Source organism: Opisthocomus hoazin, chromosome 10 (genome assembly GCF_030867145.1).
Source record: "Opisthocomus hoazin isolate bOpiHoa1 chromosome 10, bOpiHoa1.hap1, whole genome shotgun sequence".
Classification (NCBI taxonomy): Eukaryota; Metazoa; Chordata; class Aves; order Opisthocomiformes; family Opisthocomidae; genus Opisthocomus; species Opisthocomus hoazin.
The window spans coordinates 13487084-13514642 of NC_134423.1; the positions used below are offsets into that span (position 1 = coordinate 13487084).

General features: G+C 56.6%; 3 protein-coding genes across 14 annotated transcripts in view; 2 read left to right on the forward strand and 1 right to left on the reverse strand.

The window, feature by feature from the left end:
* Nucleotides 1–134: 134 nt before the first annotated feature.
* On the forward strand, nt 135–12605 carry GRAMD2A (GRAM domain containing 2A). 5 transcript variants are annotated; one of them, XM_075432101.1, is made up of 12 exons: nt 135–224; nt 3328–3447; nt 4120–4177; nt 5628–5700; nt 5789–5892; nt 6675–6773; nt 7725–7796; nt 8857–8919; nt 10211–10367; nt 10714–10813; nt 10919–11026; nt 11511–12605. In XM_075432101.1, the coding sequence occupies exons 1-12, from the start codon at nt 145–147 to the stop codon at nt 11512–11514; spliced, it is 1038 nt and encodes a 345-aa protein (XP_075288216.1). In that variant the 5' UTR covers nt 135–144; the 3' UTR covers nt 11515–12605. The 5 variants fall into 5 exon arrangements, with proteins under 5 accessions (XP_075288216.1, XP_075288217.1, XP_075288215.1 ...); XM_075432100.1 differs by lacking the exon at nt 135–224 and adding an exon at nt 534–1308; XM_075432104.1 differs by lacking the exon at nt 135–224 and adding an exon at nt 534–970.
* A 1742-nt stretch (nt 12606–14347) lies between these two features.
* Nucleotides 14348–21841, reverse strand: SENP8 (SUMO peptidase family member, NEDD8 specific). The gene is made up of 2 exons (XM_075432162.1): nt 21741–21841; nt 14348–16731 (listed from the first exon to the last, which is right to left on the reverse strand). Exon 2 carries the CDS (start codon nt 16686–16688, stop codon nt 16050–16052), a length of 639 nt encoding a protein of 212 aa, XP_075288277.1. The 5' UTR covers nt 16689–16731; nt 21741–21841; the 3' UTR covers nt 14348–16049.
* A 220-nt stretch (nt 21842–22061) lies between these two features.
* Nucleotides 22062–27559, forward strand: part of MYO9A (myosin IXA) — a 192851-nt gene continuing 187353 nt past the window's right edge. For all 8 annotated transcript variants that reach the window (XM_075432172.1, XM_075432164.1, XM_075432167.1 and 5 more), the window contains exon 1: nt 22062–22124. The gene's annotated coding sequence lies outside the window, so the exon portion shown is untranslated. The remainder of the gene's footprint in view (nt 22125–27559) is intronic.

Consider the following 27559-nt stretch of genomic DNA (forward strand, 5'->3'; position numbering starts at 1 on the left):
GGTCCCGCGGGCCCTTTAAGAGGCGGGTCCCCCGCCAGGCTCCACCCCTTCCCGCCAGTGGGTGGCGCGCGGCGGCGGAGGAAGGGGTGTTGAGGACGGCGGCGCGTGGTAGCGACCAATGAGGGCGCTGGCGGCGGGCGGCCAATGGGCGGGCGCCGTGGCGCCGCGAGGAGGCCGGGCGCGCGGGGCATGACGGCGCCGGGCAGCGCGGGGTCGCCGCGCAGGTAGGGGCAGGGGGGAGGGGGAGGGGCGGAGGGGAGGGGAAGGGGAAGGGGGGGGGCCCGGGGCCCGGCCGGTGCCGCATGCGCGCCCCCGTTACCCCTGGGGAGCCCGGTGCCGGCCCCGGGCCCGCCCCCCGCCCCCCCCGGACTGGGGCCGGGGGGCCGCGAGGGGCTCGCCCGGGGAGCTGGGGGGGGAGCTGTGAGGGGGGGTGTCCCCGGGCGCGGGTCCCCGCTCCCCCCGCCCCGCCCCCCTCCCCGTCCCGCCCGGCAATGCTGCTCGGGACCGGCCGCTGGCCCCCCCCCCATCCCCACCGCGCACCCCCGCCCGCCCGCGGGGCTGGAACGACCTTGAGCGGCGGGAGCAAGGGCGGGTGGCGGGTCCCGCCCGGCCCCGGGGCCGCCCCCCGCACCGCTTCATCTTGGGGGGGGGGGGGGGGGCGAACCCCCCGGGCCGGACCCCGGCGCCGCGTGAGGGGAGGGCGGGAGGCGGCGGGCGAAGGGTCCGGGGGAGGCGGGGGGGTCGTCGGGTGGCTCAGCGCTCTCCCCTCTCCCGCCTACCCCCAGCCCCGGGACGGCTCTGGCCCAGCGAACCCCTCCGGGAGGGCGGCGGGGCCGGCTGCCCTGGGCCCGGAGCCCCGCCGTGGCTTAGCCCGGGTCCGGGACCCCCGTCCATCCCCGGGACCCCCACCCCCGGCCCCTCATCCCCGAGACCCCTTCCCCGCCGCCTCCGGGCGCCGGGACCAAGCGAGGTCTGGATCGGGGCGGCCGCCGCGATGTCTGGGCTGGGGCTGGGGCTGGGGCTGGAGCTGGGACTGCTCCTCACGGCCTCCGGACTCCCCCGCAGCCATCCCGGGGCCGCCTGACCGCGGGCTTGGCCCTGGCGGGGACCGGGAGAGGCGAGGGAACCGGACGGCGCTGCTGGCTGCCCGCCAGCCTCCGGCCCTGCTCGCTTCAGGGGGTTTCTGCGCGCTCGGTGACCCCAGAGGGGCTTCGCGATGGCCCGGCCTCGGGCGGGGGGTGCCTCTGCCCCAGCCCCCTCGGTGTCAGCCCCGGCCAGGGCTAAATCCGCTCACCCGGCTGCAGCGACGTAAGCGCTTGGGGATTGAGGGGATGAGGCGGGGGAAGCCGGAGCGGGTGCCCGCTGGCGAGGGAGGCTCCGGAGCAGGGCGAGGGGGAGGAAGGCTCCGGCGCTCCCGTGGCAGGAGTTTCGGCTTCGGGGTGAAAACAGCGGGCGTTTTTTCGGTTTGGGGCTGCCCGTCCCGCAGGCACGGGATGTCCGAGGCACCGGGCGGGAAGGTGGCCTGCTGGTGCGATGCCAAGGGGCGTTGGGTTGTTGCTCGTTGTCGGCAGAGTCTCCCTTTCAGGCTCTTTCCAGTGGTGCCCAGCGACAGGACAAGGGGCAATGGGCACAAACTGAAGCATAGGAAGCTCCAGCTGAAGATGAGGAAGAACTTTCCTCTGAGGGTGACAGAGCACTGGCACAGGCTGCCCAGGGAGGTTGTGGAGTCTCCTTCCCTGGAGGTATTCCAGACCCGCCTGGACACAGTCCTGTGCAGCCTGCTCTGGGTGGCCCTGCTTCAGCAGGGGGTTGGACTGGGTGACCCACAGAGGTCCCTGCCAACCCTGAACATTCTGGGATTCCGTTCCAGACACGTCCTTTGACTTGAGCTTCTCCTAAAAATACCCCCAAACCTTGGTGCGTTCATCCTAACCCCGCCACACTCGGGCTTCAGGGCCATGCGGGCAGCTCCTTTGCTTTGCAAGTGCCGGCTGCGGGGAGCTGGGAGCTGGTTCCCAGCCCGGTCCTGGTTTCTCTGCAGCCCCGTGGATGTGCTGCGTCTCACGGGAGCGTCCTCGTATCCCAGCCAGGGACGCGCGAAGCCTCTCGGCCCGGCTCCGTCACACCGCGATGGCACTGGGTCAGGCCCGTGGGGGTGCGGGGGCTCTCAGGCTGTTTGGGCAGCTGGTGTTGGGGTGCGGCACCCCCGTCCTGGCTCTCCCCGAGTCTACGGGGCATTATTTAGACAGGTTTTGCTTTGGATGAGCCCCTCGGAGCGGGAGCAGGGCGTGTTTAGGGAAGCACAGGATGGCGAAAGAGCCGCTCTCTTTATTTAGGAAGCGGTTTGGGACAGCTTCTCCGCCTGGGCTCTGCTGCTGTGCCATGTCGGCATCGCTGCGGGTGCCGGGATGGGCTCCAGCTCTGTGCTTGTCCTGCCTGCTGACACTCATCCTGCCCGCTGCTGTCCTGCCTGTCCCCCACCTGCTCCGGCATCACCCCCTGCCCGTGGAGCCGAGCTCTTTTCCCGTGAATAACTTCCTCTCTGCAGGCCTGGTGGCTGTTTGCCGGCTCTGCCGTGCCGCCGCAGCCCGTGTCACTGCATCCCTGCGCGGCTGCGAGCTGCCAGCGAGCCTCGGCGTTAACCAAGCGATCGCGGATCAAGGCTCCGGCATCGGTCCCCTGGGACCGTGCTCCGATTTGGCTCCGGTGCCAGAAGCGTGGCGGCACGGCAATCTCCGGTTGCGGTTTGCCGAGGGCGGAAGCGTCACCTTTCTGGCTTGTTGGGTGATAACCTTCCCTGCGTGGCGCTGGGAGCGTGTTTGCTTTACCTGTTGCGGCCGATAAGCACCTCTGATAAAGCTCGGGGTAGTCGATAACAGGGTTCTGCGAGAGGGCAGCGACTAAAGGGTGGAGGTGGTGCCCTGGGCACGGGCTCTGCCCTGGGAAGACGGAGTTCTGCCGATCTGGAGGAGCAGGCTCCGGCCCTCACTGGCTGAAATCCCTGTCATCCCAGGGAGTTCCACACACCTGCAATTTTTCCCATCCCAGCCTCCGTCTCTTGAGGAGGAGAAGCTCTGCTCTGGAGGGTGTTATCTGAGGCAGCGGGGAGGGAGCTGCCACTCGGTTGCCAGCACCGGGGAGAGATGTCCTTTTTTATGGTCTCCGCGTGACTTGCGAAATCGCGGCAATATTCCTGCTGTCCTTGACCGGCAGAGATATGAACATCTCTGTGCAGACTGGGATTGAGGGGAGCGGATTTACAGCTCCGAAATGCGCTTTCTCCCCTCTCTCCCTTTGCCTTAGGGGCTAACGAGCTTCTCTTCGCAGCACCAAGCTGATGCATGAAAAAGCAGCTCCCCTGAAGAGCCCCGAGCCCATGCACGGCCGCGAGAAACTGGAGGCATCCCACAAGGAGAAGGAGAAGAGTTTGGATTCCCTCGATGGCAGGTGAGGGGCAGCGTCCCAGGGTCTGCTGTCAGGCACTTGCTCTTTTTTTCCTCCCATGTCCACCTCCTGCAGCATCCCCGCTGCTCCGAGCCTCCCGGTGCAGCCCGCCAGCTGGCAGTGGGCACCGGGATCCCTCTTCATTCTCACCCTCAAATACCGGGGTCTGTAAAAGTGGGGAGGGGAGGGGGGTTCGGGGAAGGGCACTGGCATTCCCTTCATCTGCTGCCCGCCAGATGGATGCGGGTGGATGCCCCCGTGGATGGCCAAAGCCGAGCCCGGCCTCCTGCCCCAGCACGTTCCCACATTCCCGTTTGTGCCTTCCCTGGGGAATCCTTGACCTGGCCGAAGCTGCCCGTCACCAGCTCCTACCCTGCCCGAGCTCCTTCCCCCAGGCCCAGGGTGCGTTTAGGCACGGGGACCCCGGCGCTGGTGCTGCCACCAGCTCGCCATCAGCCCGATGCCAGACAGAGATCGGCCTCCCACAGCCACTCTTTAACCTGAGCAACGCCTGGTGCTACGGCGAATCAATTAGACGTCTGGAACGTGGCTTCCCGTCATCTCTTCAGTCCTCTGCACGTTGCCACGTCTCTACTTGCAGCGCACGTGGTTTTGGGATCAGGTGAGAGACCCGGGGCTCTTCCTTTACCTGATTGTTACGATTTTTCCTTCCAGCCTCCACCTGAACGAAGCCCTGAAGGATGAGGACATCAAGAAATGCCACCGGGAGGTGGTAAGTCCTGGGCTTCCTGAGCGAACGGGCTGGTTCGTTGTAGCCTGACCCTGGCCGTTCGCCGCGGAGGAGCCCGCCTCGGGTCTCAAGCGGGGGCTGTGGGAGCCGGAGGCGAAGCCGCGGTGGCTCCTGGTGCGGGGCAGAGGCTCCTGCCTGCCTTTCCGGAGGAGCTGACAGTGGTTTCATGCGGCCCATGGTCTGCCCTGCAAATGCTGTCAGGATTTTCCATCCCGAGCGAAGGAGAAAGCGGAAATATTGACTGCGGGCAGCTCCGCTCCCCTCCGCTTGAACCTTTTTGGTTGTTCGGATCGTGCCTGAAGTAGAGCTTTTTGGTCCAACTGCAAAGAAGAGATGCTCTGGAAGAGGAGGGAGTGGAGGGAGGAGGCGTTCTGCCTTTCCCTGTGGAGGAGGTGGAGGAGAAGGACATTTTGGCGATTATTCAGAGGCGTCTGGGAGGGTCATGGGTTTGGCGACGGGTTTGTGCAGGGGCTGGGGGCGTTTCTTGGTGGTGGCTTGGAGGTGATGTCATGGTCCCTGCCACGATCCCCCAGAAAGCCCTGAAACGCTCTCACGGCACCCCCACCATCCCAGCGTCTCTCCGGGGGTTTCTAAGCCGACCCCAGGTGCTGCTGAGCCTTGATCCTCTTATGGCCCAGCTGATCCGGTGACAAGGTGCGCGGAGCGGAGGTGACCTTGTCACCACCGGCAGAAGCCCTGGTGCCTGTAGACCAGCCGTGCTGCCCCGGGTGCCCGGCGAGCCGCACCGGACCTCTCCGTCCGCGTCCTGGCGAAACATCTCATCCCTTGGGTTTCGGGGGGCAGCCGCGTCCCCGGGGAGCAGCCCAAGGTCCGGGGCGCTGCCTCCTCCGGTGCAGGGGGCACAAAGCTGCCCGCTGGGACCGACCGAGCGGATTTAATGCAAAGTGTTGGAGCTGCTCCGGAGCCTTTCGCTCCCAGACAGGATTCTTCAAGGCCGAACCTGCTGAGCCTCCCGGCGCGGCTGCCGGCAGGCTGGGAAGAGGAACTGGGAATATAAATAGCTGGATGGCGTGGCGCGATGGGCACAAAGCAAGTGTTGTCACCGTGCCCCGAATAAGGGAAGAGCTCGAGGAGGAGAGAAACCGCTGGGCGAAGTAGATTGCCTGCGGCTGAGCCCGGGGCAAGACGAGCTCTGCGCGGAGGCTCGGCCTCCTGAGATAAACTCTCAATATTGGGGGAAATGTTTATTTGGGAGGATGGCGCAGCGTTTGCTGGGGGCTGCATCATCCAACTGTCCTCTAGCCCTTCGGCTCTGCCGTCCCCAGCCTGGCGGGACCCCACTGCGCCAGTCCCGGGTGCGGGCAGAGGGAGATGTTTTGGGGTGGGTTTTTTTTGCAGGAGGATGGGGGGGGTTTTTTCGGTCTCCTTGTCAGCAGGGTCACCGGATAACTTTGCTCTGCTTCGTTTTCAGGCTGCTAGCAAGTACAACTCTCAGTACCACAAGCTGTTCAAGGACATCCCAACAGAGGAGAGCGTGCTGAAAGGTGGGTGGCATGGCGAGGGACGGGCACGGGGGCGGCAGGGTCTGGCACGCCATCCGCCATGCCTCCCCCACCTCTCTCTGCCTTGTAGTTTGCTCCTGCGCCCTCCAGAGAGACATCCTCATCCAGGGAAGGCTTTACATCTCCCCCAACTGGCTCTGCTTCTACGCAAACCTCTTTGGGAAGGACATCAAGGTAACGGGGGGGTCAGCTCGCCCCGCTCCCATAGTGCTGGCAGCCCAGGCGACGCCGCAGCCCGTTTATCGCCTCCCGCACCCAAAATCGCTGTCAGCAGCCTCCGATGCGAAGGGGAGCGCGGCTGTGCCCCCCCCCTCCGATCACCTGCGACATCTGCCCGGGGAAACCAAATATTGGTTTGCTTTAAAATCCCCTGGTGCTAAACCTCCTACAAGCTGCAACAGCGTCTGAAGGAAGACCAAAGATTTCGGGGGGGGGGAGATTTGAATTTCTCTTGGTTTTTCGTCTTGATTTACAATCTGATGTGTCCCTGTTAGTCTCGTGGCTGACAGGGATCTCAGGGAGTGACGACTTCCTTTCAAACTGGGCTGAAGAGCTGAATTATTTACATCAGCTGCTTTAAACAAATATCTGAGGGAAGCATGGTGTTTCAGTGAAGTTATCCTGCCAGAAATTACATCCTGCCCTATTTTTAACCCTCCCTGGGCTCGCAGGGGAGCTGTCATGGTGGGTCTTACGGGGACTCGCTGGATGATGCTTTCCCCGTGTCCTTGCTGTTTTGATGGAGTAGAAACCCCCTCCGAGCCGAGATTAAGGCAGGGGGGATGCTGTGACCTTTAATAAAAACCAAGCTGTCTCTGGGAAATGCCAAACCCCGGCGTCGCTGCTCTGCTTGGGGTGTAATGACGATGCGTGTTAAATCTCCGCCTCGTGAAAGAAACTCCCCGAGCTCACACCGTGCCCGTCCTTGCCCGTCCCCGTGTCTCTTTGCCCTCCAGGTTGTGATCCCGGTGGTCTCCGTACAGCTGATAAAAAAGCACAAGACGGCTCGGCTGCTGCCCAACGGCTTGGCCATCACCACCAATGCCAGCAGAAAGGTAACGCCGGCACTTCGAGCATCGGTACCCGGCCTCGCTGTGGCACAACCGCGGCGGGGGGATGCCCTGGTCCGAGCTGGCTGTGGTTGGAGAGCAGGGATCAAAGTGATCCCTATCCCTAGCTGAAAGCAATGGCCGGTTGGGAAGCCAGCGTGGCTCTCCGTGCTGGCAGCCGGCCAGGGCTAACACCGCAGCTTCGCTTTTGTTTCTGAATTTCACTTTGTTTCTGGGCGAAGCGAAGCTCAAGTGAAACTCGGCTGAGCCGGACAGATCCCTGCCAGGCTCAAATAAACTCCATAAACGTGAGCAGGGGAAGGGTTTGGGCCGGTGTTCGACCCAAGCTGGCGGACAGCTTGGTTACGGGGCTGAATTTCCAGCTTTTAAATCACGTTGGGTGCTCTTGGCTGCAGTGAGCTGACGCAGTCTGGCTCGGTGCGTCTGAGCCCTCCCCTGCCTGGGTGCCGCTCATGGCAGCGTGCATTGCCTGTCCCCTCCCAGGGAGCGGGTTGTTCCTGCGGGATTTTGGGAGGGGGTTGGACAAGGCAGGTTTTGGGTGTTCACAGCAATCTGGTTGCAAGGTCGTTCTGCGCATCGCGTGGGCTCTGCGCTGGGCAAGGTGAGTGCTGCTCCGCGTCTTCTCGTGCTGGTCCGTGGGGTCAGTTTTGGTCGCTCCCAGCCCCGTTTGCTGCCGCATCCATCCGGGCTGAGCGCGGGAGGCCCCACGGGGACAGCAGCTGAGCGAAACCGGCCTCGATAAAATCTGGTCTGGGTTTTAGCAGGCTGCAAAAATAGCAGCAGGGAGACTCTGCGGGGAGATGCCTGCGGGGAGGTGCGGCTCCCAAAGGAGGGGAGCTTCAAGGGCAGGATGTCTGCCTGTCCCCAGCCTGTGGGGAACCGGACTTGGGATGGGAAGGGGAATCTGTCCCAGCAGCTTCTCTCTTTTTTTTGCAGTACATCTTTGTGTCCCTCATTTCCCGCGACAGCGTCTACGATGTCCTGAGGAGAGTCTGCACGCACCTGCAGGTACCCTCCGCCCCACCTCCAACGGTGTTTCGATAGCCACGAGCTCCCTTTGGGCTGCATCTCGGGGAGCGAAGCTCTCCTCCGTCGCCACGAAGGCTTTGGACCGCTCCCACAGCCCTTCCCGGTGCCCTGCGGCCTCTGCTCGGCGTCCTGGCTCTGCAGTGAGGGACGGGAAGGGGAGCAGGACCCCGCTGAGAACGGCAGCACTTCATGACACTGCTGCATCGCCTCCACCAACGCGTTTTGGAGCTCAGAATGGCAGCGGCTGTTTCCTGAAGCGCTCCTGAGCGTCCCGGCAGAGCAGAGCCCGTACCCGGGTGTTGTGTAGGCATCCTGTCCCCGTGAGCCGTCGGTGGCCTTCTCTGGGTCACAGATGAGGGAGGCAGAGCCTGGAGTTTCTGTTCTCTCCCAGGGCGTGTGTACAAATTACTTATAATCTGGTAGTAATACTAGTTCTGCTACTCCGCACATCGCTGCCTTTTTCCCAGGTCTAAAGTTTTAAGGGGAGTAAAAATGGTACAAAGTAAAAAAAAAAAAAGAAGAAAAATTTGAATTGGAAAGCCTGAGGAGGGAAGAAATCCGTCAGCCCTCGAGCTGGAGAGGAGGGTTGCTGGGACCTCTGCTCCCTGCCTTTGGAGCACATGGGAAGCGGTGCCAGAGCCCTTCCCTGCCTGGCAGGGTGGCTGCCGGCTGCGCCGGGGCAGCGATTCGGGTGACTCAGCCCTGCTGCTGAACTGGGGAATTTATTCTTTGAAATGTTCTGGGCTCTGCCCAGATGTTCCCTTCCCCCCGACCCCGATGGTTTGTCCACTCTGCCGGGAGCGGGGGCTGGCGTAGGAGCCCTCGGCTCGGCCCCGTAGGGTCTCCCATAATGGGAAGCAGCCATGCGGTGCCCCGTCCTCTGCCGGATGCTCTTCTTCATCCCCAGAATCCCCATGCTTACAAGTTTTAAGCAGCTGCTCTTCACAGACTCACCAGACAAGCCAAAATTCAATTTTCTGACTCAGGTTGGAGCAGGGAGAGGCAGCACCGTCAACGCCGGTTTCTTTCTCCCCTCCAGGTTTCAAGTAAGAAGAGCTTGAGTCTGAAGGAGCTGACGGAGGAGCCCGATGCCGTGTCGCTGGTGAGGGTCAGGGCGGCTCTGGGAGAGGGAAGGACCCCCTCGAGCTCCCGCTGTGGGCAGGAGAGCAGCCCCCGCCCCCCTCGGTGGGTGGAACTCCTTCCCAGCACGCTGAGGTTCGGCCAGTAGCCCCTTTGAAGGACGCGGAGTTGGTCCTCTCCCCTCGCCACTGACGAAGGTCACGCGAGGATGCGGCCGTCGCCATCGTAGCTCGTCCTCTGGGATCCTCGTACCCTGACTTGGCAGAAGCGGATGGGTCAAGAGGAGGATTTGGACAGCCCAGGGCTAAGCGCGAGCCAGCGACCCAGCCGGTTGGTCTCGGGGGTCCATTTATAGATGGAAAAACTTGGGAGCGATGTGGAAAACGCCGCTGCTCTGCTCCCGCTTGGCTGATGGTGTTCGCAGCCGCGAACGCGGAAAGCAGGCTGGAAATGTGGTTGAATTATCCAAAAACACCGTGGGATGAGTGGGATGGCTTGTAGCTGGGAGGCTGGAGAGGGAGAAGCCTGCCGAACCGCAGCGTGACCGAGGGAGCGCGAGGGGCCGCGTGCTGCTGCCGCGGAAGCATGGCAGGACTTGTCCCCAGCCAGCAGGATGTGTCCTCGCCGTGAAATGGGGGTGGCCCGTCCCTGTCTCCGCTTGGTCACGGAGCTGCTGGCGCTGCGGCCACGCTGGGCTGTATGGGGATGCTGAGCAGGGCACGGGGTGTCCCTCGTGGGCCAGTGGCCCGGCATGCTGGCCCGGGAGGTGACAAGTGGGATGTCCCCCGTGGGCTAGTGGCATCCCAGGAGCTGAAAGCACTTTTCGTGGGGTGAATCGGGAGCGATCCAGGCTGGTTGCATCTCGCAGTGCTTCTGAGGGACGTAGCCCTTCAGTGGCTCTAGCCCCAGGGGCTCTCTGGTGGGGGATCCCCTCTGCTGGCTGCCGCCCCGCTGGATTCGGTGCCTTGCCAGGGTGCGCTGGGACTGTGATGCTGAGCCACAGCGCGGGCGAGGGGCTCTTGGAGGGTGATGGGTGACCGTGCTGAGGTTCAAACCAAGGGGTGAAGGAGGCAGCGGTCGGTGTTTGAGGCAGGCGTGGGGTGTGTGGGCAGGTCCTGCCTATGGCAGTAGGGACCTGTGTCCCCACGGGGCCATCGTGGAGGACCAGCTCCCCCTTGGGATGATGTTTTGGATGCTCAGTGGAGATGCCGTAAGACTCGAGTCCAAATCTGGCCCCACCACGTCCTTGGCGCTGCTGGTGTCATGGCAGAAACCACTGCCGGCGGCATGGCTCACAGGGGCTGTTCTCGCAGGAGGTGATCGTCCCCGAGGGCAAGTGGAGGAAGATGTCACCCGCATCGCTGTCACTGTCTCTGCCGGACACCGACTACCAGTGCATCCACCGGACTTCTGTCAGCAGCCTGAGTGCCAAGGAGAGCTCCTTCACCTCTGAGGAACCTCTGGTTTCGGGTGAGGGCTGCGTCTGACCCAGGGATGCGGGTTTGTGCCCTGCCCCGCACACGGTGCTGGGTGTGCAGCTCCATAAATACACGTTCATCCATCCTCTGCTCTCGCGGAGGTGATTTCTGCCTTGCAGATGACAGGGTTGAGGCTGGGAGTGAGTGATGGGGTCCTGGGGATGGGATGGGGTCGCCTGGCTGCGGGGTCTGAGCCTTCGACGTGTGCCTGTAGCACCACGCAGGCAGCGTTAGCCCGCGAGGGAGGAATATTTGATGCTTGAAGGCTCGTGGCTGCCAGAGGAGCACGAGGATCTGCCCAGCGTCGCCGTGCTGCTGACTCTGGGCTTGTCTTTCAGAAAGTGCAATCAACACCGAGGAGGAGCTGGACGTGGAGCAGAGCTGTGTGGCGGAGCTGAGACCCTCGGACTACCAGCTCCTAAAGATCTTCATCGTGCTGTAAGCGTGCCGAGGGCGGTCACGGCGTGGGGAGGATGAGGCAGGCTGCGACGGGAATGTCTGTCTCAACTGCTGGCTGCTGAGTGCTTGTTCCTCTGCTCCCAGCATCTGTCTCCTGGTCGTGTCCTCCTCGTACCTGGCATTTCGCATCTTCCGTCTGGAGCAGCAGCTCTGCTCGCTGAACCGGGACTACCTCTCCCGCGGGCACAGGAGGTGAGGGACCCTCGGGGACGCTTCAGGGCAGCGGAGGACCTGAGGGGTGTGACACAAAGAGCACTGGCTCTGCTCCGTGACACGTCCCGGGGGTGCTTTGCACCTTACCCTGCGCCCGCTGCTGGGCTGGTGCCACCCCCACACGGTAGATGATCCCACCAGCTGCTGGGATGGAGTTCGGTTTGAGTGATCAGGGAGAGCTCTGCTGTCTCCAAGGCTTTCAGCCCTGGGAAAAGGTTTCCTTGCAGGTTTAGGGCTGGTGCCCCCGTCGTAGGAAGCAGCAGAGCATCTTGGTGGAGCTGGGCTGCACCCTGGGGCTAACGTGACAACTGGCACCAGCAAGGGGTGGACAGGAGTGGGTTGCCTTGGGTTGGCGACCTTGGGGGTCTCCCTCCTGGTGCCCGTGGAGCCTGGGCACCGGGCCGGGGTATGGTGCCTCCATGGCCGCTCGTCCTGTCTTACCCTGCTCTCACCCCGCTTGCAGGTGACCGTTGTCCCAGCGCTGGCCGAGGATGGACGCCGAGATGGTGGCATCCTGCGTACGACTCCTGGTGCTGCGTCCTCCTGGCCGTGGCTGTTGCACATGGCCCGGCTTTCCCTCGGCTGGTAAAATGGGACCAAGTATCTTCTCTCTTCCTACCGACACCTGCTCCCAGCAGGACCTCCAGGCCAGCTCATGGCCACCGGTGCCAACTCCCCGTCCCACTGGAAACCCGTTTTCACCGTGGGACACTGCTGCGCTGTGGCACCGGATGATGGCTTGGGGCTGCCGAGCGGTTGGACCTCCCCTTAGGACTTGCTGCTAAAATGCGCACCGATTTTTATTCCAGACTTCGGTTTTTCTTGTTAAAAGATGACTTTAGGCTCACCAGGAACCCCCAAAAATGTGGATGGGTTGCTGTGGCTGCTCTGGGTGAAGCCTGGGCAGCGGCTCTGGGCTGAGCCTGCCTGTTCGTCCCCCTCTCAGTACCCTCAGGGCTGTGGCTGGAGGAACGGCCCCAGCCCCGGGGGTCTACGGGGACAGGGAGAAAGGGGCCACTGGTCCTGTGGGCCATCCCGGCACCCAAGGGTGGGGGTGCAATCCAGCTCCTGGGCTCCGTGCCGGTCCCCAGCCCTTCTCTCCTGGAGCACCGGGGCATCTAGCGGTGGGTGCATGCATGTGTCTGCGTCCCTGCAAAGCACTTTAGGGTCCCCCAGCGCAGGCGTCCTCGCCGGGGACCGCACCTAGGAACAGTGCCAGACCAGGGCTTCGTTAGCCCCGCTTGCCTCGTTAGGATGTTCCGAAAGGAGCCTGTGGCTGGCACCAGTGAACGTCCTGAGTCGCAATGTGTCTGTGCCCTGGTTCGTGTTAACCTCGGCACCGTGCAGAGCTGAGTGCTGCAGGATTTATCCCACGGGACTTGTCCCGCAGCCTTTCCCAGGAGTGGGCTGGGGCAGCAGGTGACACCTGTGGGATTTATTTTGGTTTTCTTTCCTATTTTTTGGGAACTGCAAGTGCTGATGGGGCCAAATCCCCATGCCCTGGGGAAGAGCTCGCTGCTCACTCTGGGCTCAGAATGGCTTTTAAATGAAAATAAAACCAGGATTTTCTAGCATGCTGCCGTCTGCTGCCAGCATCCTCGCGGTGGTGCCAGGCTGTGAGCCCTGAAATGGGGCACCCCAGCGTCTGGGCTGTCCAGGTGCCCCTTCGCTGGCCGTGTCCTCAGGACATGGATTACATGGGGACAGGCCATGTAATTGCCTTGTCCTCCCTCCGGGCCAGCGCTGGGGGTCCTGGGTCTGTGCAGCCCCGGTGTCACGCCCTGGAGGGCAGGATGGGGAGGATGCTGCAGGGTGCTCGGTGTCGTTTCTCCAGTGCTGTGTCACCCTGCAGCCACCCTGGCCATGCTGGGGGGGGACACCAGGCTGGGGGCACAGATCTGGCTGGGGCAGGAGGACCAGGGGTGGCTTTTGGGGGACACCCAGGGCCAGGGAGGATTTTTCACTAGATGGCAGCAGAGACTGCAGGAGCTGATGCTCAAGCTGGTGGCAGGGCCACCCTGGGGACAGCAGATGCCTGGGGAGGGTGCTGAGCTGCACACCCCCGCCAGCTTGGCCCATGCAGCAAAATGCATGAAAATGGGTGAAATGCATGAAAATGACCCAGCTTGAAAGCCCCAGTGGAGGTGTCGTTGGCTAACTGGGGCCTGGGGTGGTGTCACCACATTTTTTGGGGAGATTTAGCACCCTAGGGTGCCGGGGTGGGGGTCTGTGGTTCGGCCACGTTTCTGGCCAAACTATTGAAGCACCTTCTTCAAAGCCCTGGCGTTACGGGGCTGTTGGAGCCTTTGATGTGATGGGTGACCATGGGGACGAAAGGCACCATCCCACTGCCGCGTACTCGCCCGGCTCGTTTTGCTGGTGCAGCTCCTGAAATGGGTATTTGTGCCATGCCAGGAGGGTTTGGGGTTGTTTTTTCTAAAAACAAGTTGGTGTTCAACAGGTTCAACCTCAAAGTGTGGCTTATGGCCCCACACCCAAGGTTTAGAGGTTGAGGACTGGGTGGTTTTTTTTTTTGGTCTTGAGTGCCCTGCCTGATGTTTTTGGGTGCTCGGCAGCACCCAGTACAAAGTGGGTGTGTGGGGTCCCTTGTCCCCATGCTGAGCCTGGGCCAGACACGTGACAGTGGTGATGGCCACTTTGGCTCCTCTCGGGCCTCTTTGGTTAAAGCTGGTGGTGGGACAACCCCTGGGTGCTATCGGCTGACGTGGAGGTGTGGAGGAGCCCAGGGGCGAGCCCCTGGTGTGGTCTGCGGGGGGGGGGTCCCTGCTGCAGGAAGCGTCACAAGGCTCCGGTTTTGTTTTCCAGCCGGTGTTTGCCTGCCTGGTCGGTGCGTGTTTGCTCTCCCAGCGACGCCCTGCTTGAGCTTATTTGCTTTTCTTTGTGTAAAGAAATGCCACGTAAAAGCCTCAGGTGCGGGAAGCGTTCTGGGGTGCTCAACCTTGCTGGCTCTAGCAGCTCTGCTCTGTCCCTTGGGGGAAGGGACAAGGAGCACCGGGTGCCCTCTGGACCAGCACAGCCCTGCCCTTGAATTCCCCCGATGCTGCCCTGGTTGCACCCGCCATCCTGCCTTCCTACCTCCCCTCTGCCCACGCTCCTCCCCAGCCCAAATCACCTCCTAAAAATACGATTAAATCAGCCCATAGGGCCTCCTCACTATCACACACACCACTGCTGGAGCTGTCCCCAGACTTGCTGGCTCCCCAAGACCGCTTTCTGCTTGATTTCACCCGCTGCAGCGTGCACCTACGCAAAAGACGGCGATGCTGACAAGTGCGCGGTTTGGTTTGAGTTTTATTCTGGAACCGGGAGAAAGGCAGTGTGCCACCGTGGCAGTGACGTTGGGAATCCCCTTTGGCAAGCAGCTTGATGCCATTTTGGCTCCATCCAAGTGGTGGAAGGGGTTTTCCAGGGAGGGCTGGTGCTCAGGGGGATGCCCTGGCCCACTGGCTGCTCTCCTCTCTGGGCAGCATAGGAAGGAGGGGAACGACCCTGACCCTCATTTTGCCCCTCCACTGTCTGTGTGTGTTTGCTTGGGTGTTTTGGGAGAGCCTGGGCTGTGGCTACTTACCTCCCTCTCAGCAGCAAGGGTAGTTTAAGACCTTCCTACAGTTCATCACCCTTGGCACTGTGCTGGTAAACACATCGGTGGGGCTGAGCCGGCAGTAAGACAGGTGAAGAGCTCTGGGTTCAACATAATCCTTCCCCCTTTCCCTAGGGTTGTATTTAACCTGGATTTCCCTGATCTAGCTGGCATGCTGGGGTGTGGTTGCTCTGCTAGACACCACCTGAGCAACCTCCTCTTTGCTTCTCATGACGTTACAGATTACTTCTTATCCTGCAACGACATCTCATTTTAATTTCTGTTTTCCCTACTGCTAAGCTTGTCTTTTAATGAGAGGATCTGCTCCGAGATCCCAGCCACCATCCAGCAGAGGAGGAAAAGTGTTTTGATGAGAAGTGTATTAAGGACTTCCTGGGCTTCAAGGAGACCGCAGTTATCTTTGGCTTTTGTACCTCATACTCTGTCCTTTTGTTCTCCCTGGTGTGTTTTTTGTCTGGAGTAACAGAACTGGTTTTGTGCTAGAGGAAGCAGCAACCGCCTCATACGCTCTAAGCATGGCAAACACTAACGAGGGTTGGGGAGCACTGACGAACCCTCCCCGAAAGGAGACGACCTAAAATTGTACTGGAAAAACCCCAAAACTTCAAAGAGTGAGTGTCACTTTTCATCTCGATTAAGTTTCCTTTCCTAGGACTGGGTTTCTCAGCTTCCTATTAATCTTCCAGCAGTTCAGAGTCAGGTTTTAATTTCTAATAAGAGCAAGCAGGGATGGGGGACAAAACAAAAAGCTATCGCCGTACAGCCGAGGAGCAGCTATCTGAAGAAAACCGATTTTCTTTTTGCCCTGTTCTTTAATTAATCATAGCATTTCCTATGGAGTCTTGTCTTTTGACATCGACGTCTTGGCGTCAGGTTTTCAGGGGTAAAAATTCCTTGCTGATAAATCCTCGACTGCTCAAACACTACTAGCGGGAGGCACAAATCAGAGAGAGCCGTGATAAAGCATCTGGGGGCTTGGTTTTAAAGGGCATTTGCTAAACCTAGCTTGGAGCAGCAGTGCCCTTAGACCAATTAAAGCCACCTAACGAGGGTGTGTTGCCTGCTGGGCAAAGGCAGAGAAGTCTCTTTAGCAACCCATTTTGCAACAGCGATTAGCGTAAAAATTCACCATCAAGAGGAGGATTTCTTTGAAAGCAAAGGGACTTTTCTGGTTAGAAGTTCAAAGGCGAGTGATTTCCAGAGGGGACTAAGGCTTTTCCAGGAGGGAACAGGGCGTTTGGGGGGTGTAGCCATGCTGGAGGGGTTACATTCTTCTTTTTTGGGACAATCCTGTGCATGGGCATCTCCCTCAGGCACTGGGGGTGCTGCCTCGCAGACGGGGAAGGCAGTTTTTTTGGGGGGGCTGGAGCTGCATCTCAGTCACTTCTGTGCCAGTTCCGTGATGAGAGCTTTCCACTCCGATCTCTTCTGCGTGATGTAGGAGGGGGTGAGGAGCTGCAGCAAAGGCTCTGGCCAGCCCCTGAAGTATCCCTGACACAGAGCCTCCGCATTGCAGATCACGTACATCCCACAGTCATAGCTGTTCTGCTGGGCAGGCGCCTTCTCTTCCACGAAGGTTGCTTTTCCCCTTCTTTTGCCCAAGAAAGCCTCCAGCTTCCCCGCCACTTGCTTGGCATGGACAGAGTTGCATTTACTGTGGGAATCGTAATGGGTGAAGCACTTTTTGTCCCTGAAATAAACCAGTAAGCTCCAGTGGGTGCCCCCAGCGACCTGGTTGGAGTTATCATTGACAGGCAAGAACACCAGCGCCTTGTGGGGAAGGTCCAGCGGCTGAAGGAATATGGCTATTTCTTCCTGACTAAGGGCACATTTAATGAACTGAGCCACTTCGGGGCTGATAAAACAAACCTGATCACTGAATTCTTGGAACTGGTGGTTGGCGAAGTACTCGAAGGCAAAGCCGATGATGTGATCATTAAGCCAGTTTGGGGGCTCCAGCAAGGCAACATCCGATTGCCTCAGCAAACTGTCCATGTAACTGAGAACAACAGGGTCCATCCTGTGCAGGTAGGGGCTGCAGCACTCCAGGGGACTTCGAAAGCTGAAACACAGAAAGGGAACACGAATTAAGGAATTAGATTGTACCTGAGGCAAGATATAGCACAACAAATATCTCCAGTTCCTTCACAGCAAGTGGTGAGCAAAAGCCCAGGTTTCCCAGATGGGTATTTGAAGGACCAGCGTTTGAACCATCTGCCAGACGAGCAGACAGAGAACACGCAGCTCCTCGTCTGCAGCCTGCGACGGGTTGGGCCGGGCTCTTCTGCTGCTCTAGCAGCAGTGCGTGGCTGCGATGAGATAAACGTTTCATCGTTCTGATCCTAACCTCAAAGCAAAGTGATTTTCAAAGCAGTTCCTGCTCGGGAACTGCAGGCACGCCTTCAGTTCCGTGCTTTGCACAGAAACCATATGCGATCTGGGAGAAGTTGGTTGGTGTTTTGGTGTTTCAGTGTTTTACCTGCACAGTGACAATCACTGTAACTCTTTGCATCACTGGTATTCCTTAAATAGCAGCCTTTTTGGGGCTGCCTGACAGGCATATGGTCCCTTTCACCTAGCAGACAGTGCCACAGCTCAGTGCCAGACGCATGGCCTATTCCAGGAAAACCTGCTGGCCCGCCAGCACAGGAGGCAAGGCGGCGATGAGTAAGGAGAAACAAAGCAAAACAAGATTGCAAACCAGCCGGTTCCCTACCGTGGGAACCTTTAGGACAACTCTCTCGTAACCAGTAGAGATTTCAACAACTGAAGTACTACCAAAGCCAGACGGTCCACAAAATATGTACTGTTTTTAGCTCAGGTTTTAACTTGCCAAAATTTTGCTCACAAAAGGAGAAAGCACTCGTGGGTACGCTGAGGGGTGAAGATCCCTGCAGGCTCCCACTGGTGACGTTTACCTGCGAACAGAAGTGACTGGTCATGCCGACCCACTCTTCCCAATCTTCTGCTCCGTTATTTGTCCAGGCTGTGTTCTTCCCTCTTAACCTGCACCTGCTTTCTACAGATAGAGGCTGCTTATCCTTAAAAAGGCGCCTGGAAATTCAAGTAGACTGTAGCACCTTGTTCTCCCCACCCACATGCTTGAGGATGTACTAAGTGACTTCAACAGGTCTTCCAGGCAAGACTTCTCCTGACTCCTTTCTGTTTGTCAGGTTATCCACGTATCCACTAATTCTGCTCTTTCTACCAGTTGTATAATTTCTTTTCTGAAGCTGTTGCCTTTGCTGCCTTTGCGTCCCAGGGGGGATTAAAGTGTGTTTTAAGAAAGAGGTTGCACAGCATGCTAGGAGGTGCTACTCAATAAACAACACCGAATACTCGCTGGCACCAGAGTAGGATTTAGGAGGAGATCTTCGGAAGAGAAACTGTTGATTTAACCCCCCTATATCCACCTCAGTTTTCCTTTTGCTCTCGCATCCCCGAGCCTGGGCTCCTCAGCCGCTGCAATGCACCATCAGCCCTCGATGCATCTCCTTGCCAGGACAGGGCTCGAAACGCCACAGCTTGGGACAGCAGTGACGTGGAGCTGCTTTGGCCTCACCCTTTCCTCATCTGTGCCAAACGCAGCATGAAAACATCTTAGGATTTCTTAAAGCACCGTGTGAAAACAAGTAACGATAAGATCACTTTAATAGAATTCACTATTAATAAGACACTAATTAGCCATTACGATAGGGGGAAATAAAAAAAATTAATCAAGCATTGTTTAGATGTTAGGAAGAAGTAAATTTGTGCTTCTTATTGCTACGTGAATCATGAAAAAAATCCTTGCTGGCCAGGTATGTATAAATTAAGAGAGATTTATCTCTAAAAACTCTTGGCAAGGTCACATCGCATGTGACTTGTAAATAAGCGAATGGATGAAGCATGCTGCATATGTAATACGACGGAAGGAAGGGCTGAGGTAGAGTATCTGGGGCTTGAAAAAGCTAATAACTGTTTGTGTATCACTGCTAGATCCGGGACATGCCAAGCAGCAAGAGTCACTGACAAGGAAGGGGAGCAGTCATTGTTATTTATACTGAGCCAAACACAATGGTATTTGGACACGCTTCCTACGTTAATGAACTCAAACTGTTTCCAAGTTTGTGGAGCAGATCCTTTGCCACAGCCTGCAGTATAAAAACAAAACAAAAAGTCCAAACTAAGTCCCAGCAACTCTGCAGCATGCCTGAATACAGTCTTGTTTCAAGAGCTGTGCAACCTGCGAGCCTAGAAGCGACCAGTCTGCGGGTTTAACAGGGTCACTGCTGAAATATTTGTTGCACGTGCGCATACAATGCCCCAAATTTTCCTTTACTGCATGTTTTTTCTGATTCATCTTCTCCTAGAGATGTACAAAATACAGCAAATAGCTTGCCACTCAAGCCCAAACGGGATTACGGGCTAGGGAAGGAAGTGTGCGTTCTGTATTCTGTTAATTTTCCACTCTGCAAAAACATCGGTTGTTTTTTTTTTCAGTCAAGGAAAAAAAAAAAAAGACATTTGGCAGCTTCCTACAGTCAGGAAAGGAGAATGGTTATAGCAAATGCTTAATTGCCACTAGCTACTACTTTTAATTTTATTGCCATCTGGTATTTGTGAAACTGCTTGTGAGATCTGCAGGATGACTCACCGTGCGCAGGCTCTTCGTAGCCCTTTGTAGGCTCAGATGCCTTTCAGAGCCACTTAAGGTAAGTGGTGAGCACCGAAAAAGCGTAGTGGAGCTGTGAAAAGCCATCAGAAGTTGTTTGGTTTGGGAGAACCTCCCCGCTAAAGCAAAAGATGAATCTGCAGAGAAGCCTGGACATGGATCTGAGCACCTTTGACAGTAAGGGGTGTTGAAATCCAGTCACAGATCGCATGCAGCTCTGCTCAGACGCAGCCAGGGTTTGCTTCTTGAAGGCTCAGGCACACTCTGTTCAGAAGCGTTCACTAAAATAGGAATAAATACTGACGCAGGCTTGGAACATTTGTTGTAGGTTGCCAACAAGAGTCTTGCTCGTTCATTTTATTTGTACATTAGTAGTTGGAATTTGTGCAAACTCTCCGTAATCCTCACCTTCTGGGAGGGATATTTGTCTGCCCCATTTTGAGCGCTAAGATGAGAACACCCGGGAGAGAAAAAGGAGCATTTCAATAAAAATGTCATCAAGCCAACCAAGATGAAACCATCCATTTCATTTATAGATTTAAAACCGGTGCCGTCTTGCATCAATATGGCAAGAAGTCAAGTTTCTCTCATCTCTAAGTCATAACGATTTAACAAATGAGCCGCTGTCATTAGCACAAGTTTGATCCATGAACTGATGGGACTCCTTCGTGTCCAGGATGCAAGGCAAAGCCTGCGTTTTTGTAATACTTGACAAAAAACCCCCAAACCTATTATTTTCACAACATTAAAGACAACGACCTTCTGCATGTAATTGTTGCCTTGCGCTCCGAGGGCAGCACTTGAGAGCCAAGGAATGAAACTCCCTAGTAATTGAGTGTAAATAGGCAGTGAGGGAGCAAAGAGAGCATAAATTAAGGATGAATCAGATTCCTAAGATCTATTTTGATAAATTAAAGGTGCGAAGAACATCCAGAGTGAATATTTAAGGTGCCACGTCACTAAACTCCTGTACCAAATTTAAAGAATATGGAGGTAAATACAAAAAAAAACACCTGAAAGATTGTTCAGACTTCGCCGGGGAAGAGTTGGAGGGACAGAGAAGTTTGCGGTGCCTTGGCTCAGGTCTTGGAATGATTGAGAGTAAAAGGCCAAACGACTTAACCACCGTTCCTTTTTACTGGAAATACAGTTTTTAGACAGCGTGTCAGTGCTCTTGGTTGTTGTTAATGGTAGCAACATCAGACAAGGAACATCAATTTCTATTTATTAGCGTGAGCTGGGCTGGGCTACTGGCACCCGAGTCTCTGTCCTTATCCGTGTCCTAACACAGCCAGAGAAGAAACTCAACGAAAATGAAACAACTCAGAAAAGAAGCGTACTCGTCTACTCTTCTGTTAAACATAAGCAATCTCTTTGTAGCCTATAGATTATAATTCCTGTATGATATGAGAAGAGTCTCTACGGGTTTGACAGGCCCTGAATGCTGGACTCCGAAGAAAACATTCCTGATTTCTGCATGCATGGACAATGCCCAGACCTTTCTGTTCCCTAGGAATTCCCCGAACCAAGCGCCTACAGCTCAACAACCAAACTCCAGAACCCTGCTTCGTTTTGCAACAACAGGGCACTAAACTAAAAGCTGGAGGAACTACACCAAACGCAACTCAATCCAATGCGTTTTGCTCCCCAGGATGGGGATTGACCAAAACACGAGGTTTAACAGGAAAAAAACCCCAGCGACCTGAATGCCCGAGGACGAGAGATCCTGCCAAGACTCTCCCAGCGGCACCGAGGAGAAACCCCTCAGCCCGGATCATCGAAACGATGTCAAATCGGACGTCAGCAGATTGCGTTCGCTGACTTTGAGAGTTTCTTCAAGAGAGCAGTGGGAAGTGCTGGGAGGGAATGTCGTCTGCCCGACAGACCTACGGGTCACGGGAACCCGGTCGCGAGGAGGAACCCAGTCGTGAGAAGGAACCTGGTCGTGAGGAGGAAGCCGGTGGGCAGCAGGGGCTCGGGCTGTCCTCGCTCTGTGGGGACAGGCCCGGGCGCAGAGGGGACGTGCCCGACCCCGAGCCCCTCCCGCCAGTCGATGCCGGCCGGGATCGGAGCTCGCTCGTCCCGCTGCGACGGAAATAAATGAGAATTTAGGGGAGAGGAGAGGGTTCAGAGGGGTCGGGGTCAAGGCCGGTAGCGCTGCTCCCTGAGAGCCCGCCCCGGCCGAGCGGTGCCGGGCAGCCCCGGCTCGGCGCTTGCTGCCGGTAACGCCGCCGCACGTTTAACGATTTCAACCGCTTCCCTCCAAACGCGCAGTGAAGCCCCCGGGCCCGCTGCAGGCCGGCGCGGACCCCCAGCGGCTGCGGCCTGCGCGCCCACCGGGCACGGCAACCGCCGCCGCTGTTGCCGTGGTAACGCCGGCCGGGCCAGGCCGAGCCCTGCCCGCCGCCGCCGCTCACCTGCCGCCTCATAGCCCGCTCTCCCTCCGCGGCGCCGGCACCGGCCGGTTGCTGCGCGCTGCCGTAAAGCTGGCAGCGCCGCGTCGTAACGACCCGAATCCGCAGAGTGTGCGCAAGCGCAGAGCGGCGGAGAGGGGGGGGGAAGTGGGCGTGGCCCGAGAGGAGGGGCGGGGCAGGGCGCGTGCCTGCCTGCCCCCTCCCTTCCCCTCCCCTCTGGTGGCGCGCGGGCGGTGGCTGCGGGTGCGCGCGGGGCAGTCGGGTAGCGCCCGGGCGGTGGCGGCGCGAGCGCCTGTTCCTGCGTGGCGCCCCCTCAGCAGCGCCCCGCGCGAGCCCCGCGGCGGGAGGGAGGGCGGGGGCCGCGCCGCGCCGCGGCCCGGCACTCAGGTGAGCGGCGGCGGCGGAGCGGAGCTGGGGGGGGGCCTCCGGGGGTGTCCGCGCGGCTGAGGGGGCAGCGGCGGGCGCGGCTCCCGCGGAGCGGCGTCGCCGCCTTCCCGGCTCCGGCGTGAGGCGAGCCCGCTTGGCGCGACGCGGACCATCGCCCGGTGCCGGCGGGAGCCTTTGTTCGGCGGAGGAGGGCGAGTCCCGCCGGTGGCGTGGGGGCCCCGCCGTCCCGCGACGGGTGAAGGCGGCCGGGCCCACGCGAACTTCGCCCCATGCGTGACCGGCCCCGCCTGGGGGGAAGCAGCGGGCGCGCGATGCGGGGCGGCTCGCGCCCGCGGGCCCCGCGGGGACTCCCCCACGCGTGGCGGCCGGCGCTGCGTCCCCCGGTGCCGGCACGCCGTCCTTCGCACCCGTCCGGAGGTGGGTTGGGCGCGCAGGGCGTGGAAAAAAACCGGCTCGGGGGGGGGAGAGCTTTTACCTCCCCCAGTGTCACCAGTGGGTCCGTGGGCTGGCGGCATCCGCGCGCCCACGACGCCGCGGCGATGGGCGTCGCGACGGGACCGGGTGGCGGGCGGCGTTGGCAGCGGAGCAGCCCGTTACGCCGCGGAGCGCGAGCAGCGTTGGCCATTCCCACCCGTCATAACGAGGTATTTCTGGTTTTTAATGCAGCGTTCGGCTCCGCGGCAGCTTGCTCCCCAGCATGCCGGACCTTGACGGCAGCGCTGCACCTCCGAAGATTAAAACAGTCGGTTATTCCTTCTGGAATTTTCCTAAATGTAGCTGAAACAGCCTTTGCTTTATCCCCACCCCCCCCCCCCCAAAAAACCTCCGACGTGACTCATGGTAGAACCTGCTGTAAGTTCAGAGCCGGGTGTTTTGCTGCCCTTCTGCTTATAGATCGGCTTCCTCCTCCTCCATTTGTGTTTTCGTATCCTGAAATCAAGCTGAGATTAATAAAGTCGGGAGTGTGAGCTCAGCAGAAATCATGGCTTTCACATCCCTTGCTGCAGCGTGCGTTACCCTGCCCATCGGCGTATTAAAAAAAAAAAAAAAAAATCGCGTAGCGGCAAAGGAAGGAGGAGAGCGCTGTTACGGGGAGAAAAAACAGTGTGGCGCTTTGCTAAATTGATAATGAAGCGCTTTAATAAATTGCTTCGTAAATAGGTTATTAGTTGGAGAAATGGGTTTCTGGCCGGCTTGAGCGTTTTCCCGACTCTTTTCCCGGGGGACTGTTGTCTTCTCCTCGTCTCTCCTGACGAGACACGCGTGGATGCAGCAGTGGTGGGCTGTGAATGCTGAAGCGCGACCTAACCAAGCTGAGCTTAACCACGGGCACCAGCAAGCTCCTGCTGGGGTCAGAGAGGCTGTGTTATCGCTGAAGAGCATCTTCTCTTCAGACCGTTGTCCTTGAGTCACGCAGCAATCATGATTTCCCCTACATCTTTGAGTAAACTGATCCATTTCGGTGGCTTTTCTCACACCTTAAACGTTTTTTAAATGAAATTAAGGGGATTTTCTTTGTATTTTTCCATTGTGAAGGCTCTCCCAGCCTTCATTCTCACTGCTGGCTGTGATTTTTCGTCCCCAAGATCATTTTGGAAGCTGTCGGTCTGGCTGCTGATGGTAGGGAAGGTAATTCAGCAGCCCTGGCACATGACTAATAAGCTTTTATTTCCTGTTCTATTGATGGTGATGCAACTTTATATCTACTTATTTATTTAATGCGATCAATATATAAATCAGGATGGCTTTAGAGATATTTCATCTTTATCGAAAGGCCATCAGTGGCACCTCTGGAACATCTGAAAAAAGCTTTATTTGAATACCCTGATTCCCTTTATTTAAAAAAAAAAATATTAAAATGTAGGCTCAGCTTTGCAGAGCATACCTCACAGTTATTTCTTCTGTGCATCCGCAGCTCCAGTTATGATCTACAAAGTTCACATTTTTACCTTTTTTCTTTTCTTTGGGTGGGGAAGCTGCATTGTAAGATGTAAAGGTATCAAATGGCCGACATGACATCTGCTGTTGCAATAGCTTCCACAAACACTGGGACTCAGGTATGCCAGCTGAAACTCAGACTAGCAAACTTCTGCTAGGAAAATCTAACCATCTAAATGTTTCATGCTGAAATTATGTTTATCTAGGATGTTCATGGTGAGTTTAGTGAGCGTTCATCACGTTTGCAAGAAAACCTCTGAGAATGTGAAGCATGTGAGGTCAGGCGCTAGAGAAATGTGAAACCTGAGGTTACCTGCGCAACCTTAATTTAGCTCATTTTGAGGTAGGGCTGTAGTAGAAATCCTAATTGCCTGTGTACGCCTCTTGATTTCGGGAAGGACTTCATCCAGGTCTGGGTGGAAGAGTGGATTGCTCCTCCTCTTCGCTTGCAAGTCAACAGGGGGAGTATTGGGAGCAGGAGGATGGTGCTGGTCTCACCACTGGTTTTGCAACCTGGCCCCACGTGCAGCTGGTGAGGAAGACCGGGGCTCACCATTACAGCCTCAGGACCAAGCACACCACCTAGTCCTGAACCCTTAAATACCTCAAGTTTAGCAAAATTGCGAGCGAATGCGATCCGAGAGTTTCTAAAGCCTTTTGGGGTGGTTGTTTTTGGTGGGCATAGCATGGCCATTTGCTGCCAATTTCTAGTTCTTGCTCCAAACCATGGAACTTTTGGATATGATTCCTTTAAAAATACATTTATCGGGGAGAAAACAAGGTCATTGAGCCACTTGAAGCATCTTAGGTGGTCAAACTCTGTTTCAGAAATTCCCATGTCCTGCTGGTTTATATAAATGAAATGGGATTGCAGTCCCACTTGCACGTGAAACACTCGAGAAGTCTGAAGGCAGACTGAGTGCCTGAGAAGAGCTGCTGTCTGCGGGAAGGCACCCCGTCGGTTTTAGACGGGTTGCTTTGCTCTCGTGTCGCACCGAGGTTGAGGGCACGTTCGTTACGTAGTGTATGAAGCTCCCAGCCTGGTCCTGGCGGCTGGCTCCCCAAGTTGGGCTGGGTGCCGTTTTGGGCTTTAGAAGACGGGGTTTTTTTGTGTTGAGGTTAAAAAGAGCGTCTTATTTTCTCAAGCCTGGGTTCTGTGTGCCTACATTTGCTTAACATCCTCTTGAGTGAATGGGATTTCTCCCTTCTCTAAAAAGTAAACATGAGCATAAATATTTAAAGGATCGCAGCTTAAGTTTGCAAATTTGAGACTTTCTCTAGCATTCCTTTGGACAAAAGTAGTACCATCGGAGATTTTGGTGGTGTCTGGGTAGTTCCTGGCTCTGGGAAGAAGCGGGTTAATTGTTTGGGCTTCCTGCTGCAAAAATATTACGCCGTGTTTGCAGGTTAGATGGCTGGTGTTACCACAAAGCTTAGGCTTGGGTTCCTTACTGAATTGTAAGGATGAAATGTTTCTGGTGGGATGTCTACAGGACGTCAGAATTTAGGTTATTTTTATGGCCCTTTATTTTTCTTCACACAGGCCAAATTTTTCCATGACTTTGGGTCTATGGGTGAAGGCACAGGCGTTGAGGATTGAGAATATGTAAACTGAACATGTGAAACTTGCCAGATAATGGATAATAACAGGAACAAAGGGAAATGGCATAGTCCTTGTTTTCGCTAGATGACTTTTCAATGTTAAATCTTGCTACCGTGTTTTGCAGGTTGAATGCCATGATGGGATGTGCATCTCACTCCTGTAATTACATTGATGTCTTAACTTCTGTGTCTTGGGCGTTAAACATTTAAAAACAAACTCAACAAACCATATGACCTCAGAAAATACAAAAATTCAGAAGGGAAGCATGTTGAACAGTGTTTTTGGGAACTGGACTAATTTTTGTATCTGTTTTTAGAATATTGTTAAGAATTACGGCTCTGCTAGTCATCGTGGTAGCGTTTGGTGGTTTTTTTTTTTCTGTGGGGAGGAATCCTATGACAGGTACCTATGGAAAAGTCTTACATGTGAAGTAAGAACTGTATGTCTTTGCCACAAATGCTTTTCATTTTAACAAACCCCCCGTTATTTTAATGCTACCCAGTTGTGTATTGCTGCTTCTAGGTAATTTTTTTCCTTTGCATCGCTTTTGTCTGATGGAGTACCATAGAATCGTTTAGGTTGAAAGGGACCTTGGTGGGTCACTTAATCCAAAATCCTGCTCTGAGCAGGGTCGGCTTTGAGGTCAGACCGGGTTCCTCATGGCTTTAGATGTCTCACATCGGTCTTCCACCCGTGGTTTGCAGGTTGCAAGAAGGGAAGGGGAATGGTTTGAGCTGCGTTGGGTAGAAAGTATCCAAGGAGAACAAAATTATACGTGATCTGTGACGGTCCTTCATGGAGCACATCCTTCTGCTTGCAAGTGTGTTAAACTGCCACTTCACACTGTATTTCAAGGATTTCATTAAGCTGATCTGGTATCAGGCTTCTGTTGAAAGAAGGTCTGACCTGACTGAAGTTAATCTTGGGAAGGGAACAGGGATAGCTCTCGCCTTGGTCGATTTGCTGATAATCAGCCCGAAGCTGGCCAGTGGGTGGCCCTTCAGCGTTTTGATGGAAATACTTGGAGGTGAAATGGTCGTGTGCCATTTTTCTAGGCAAGATGAAATAACAAATACCTGTAGATTTAAGGATTATCGTTACTCCCTTGATTCCTTTCTGCCGTTGAAATCTTGCATTGCAGTTTCTCTTCAGAAGTGGGTGGACATCCCTTTTGAGGGGGATGAGGCACCTGTTTCTTGCATTTTTTATACACCTTTGGCCATCCATGCCATCCCATGGCATGGCTTGGCACCAGCTCTGTGAAGTGAAGCTGCGAGTTGCTGTTTCAGGCTCTACTGGTGTTTCCTGTCAGCGCTTTTTAGAGTTTCACTAAGAGCCTTGTGAAGAGACGGAGCTAGGTCTTCTGCCAAGCCCATCGTCCATCAAGGGAGGTGAGTCCTAGGAGTTGAAAGCCCATGGTGTGCCAAGGATGCCCCCGACACAAGGTGGGGTGCGCTTGGATCCAACCCTTCGAGCTACGGTTCTCCATCCTCCACCAGGAACATTGATAGGGTCCTATTGGCTGCATCTTCTCGCTGTTGATGTAAGATAAGCATACAGGATGCAGCCAGCTGCATCTCATCCAAGTTCTGGTCTCGCACGGCTACTGAGTTATTGCTTGTTTTGCAGCGTTTGTGCCTGACTTAAAGCAAGATGTGGGCGTAGCTCTGCCGTGGTCTGCCTTCCTCTCTCTGTTGGGTTCTGGTGTGCATTTAGATTGTCTCTTCCAGGTCCCAAAGAAAGTTTATGAAGTCCCTGTGGATGTCAAAGATTCCTAGGAATAGGCTGGCTGTAGGTGTAAGTGGTCTAAAGTTGCCTGCATCAAAGGGAGGGCTGGATCAGGCCCTTTCAACCCTGGCATCTTCCAAGGTTCAAACTGGGTGCTCAGCTTCTC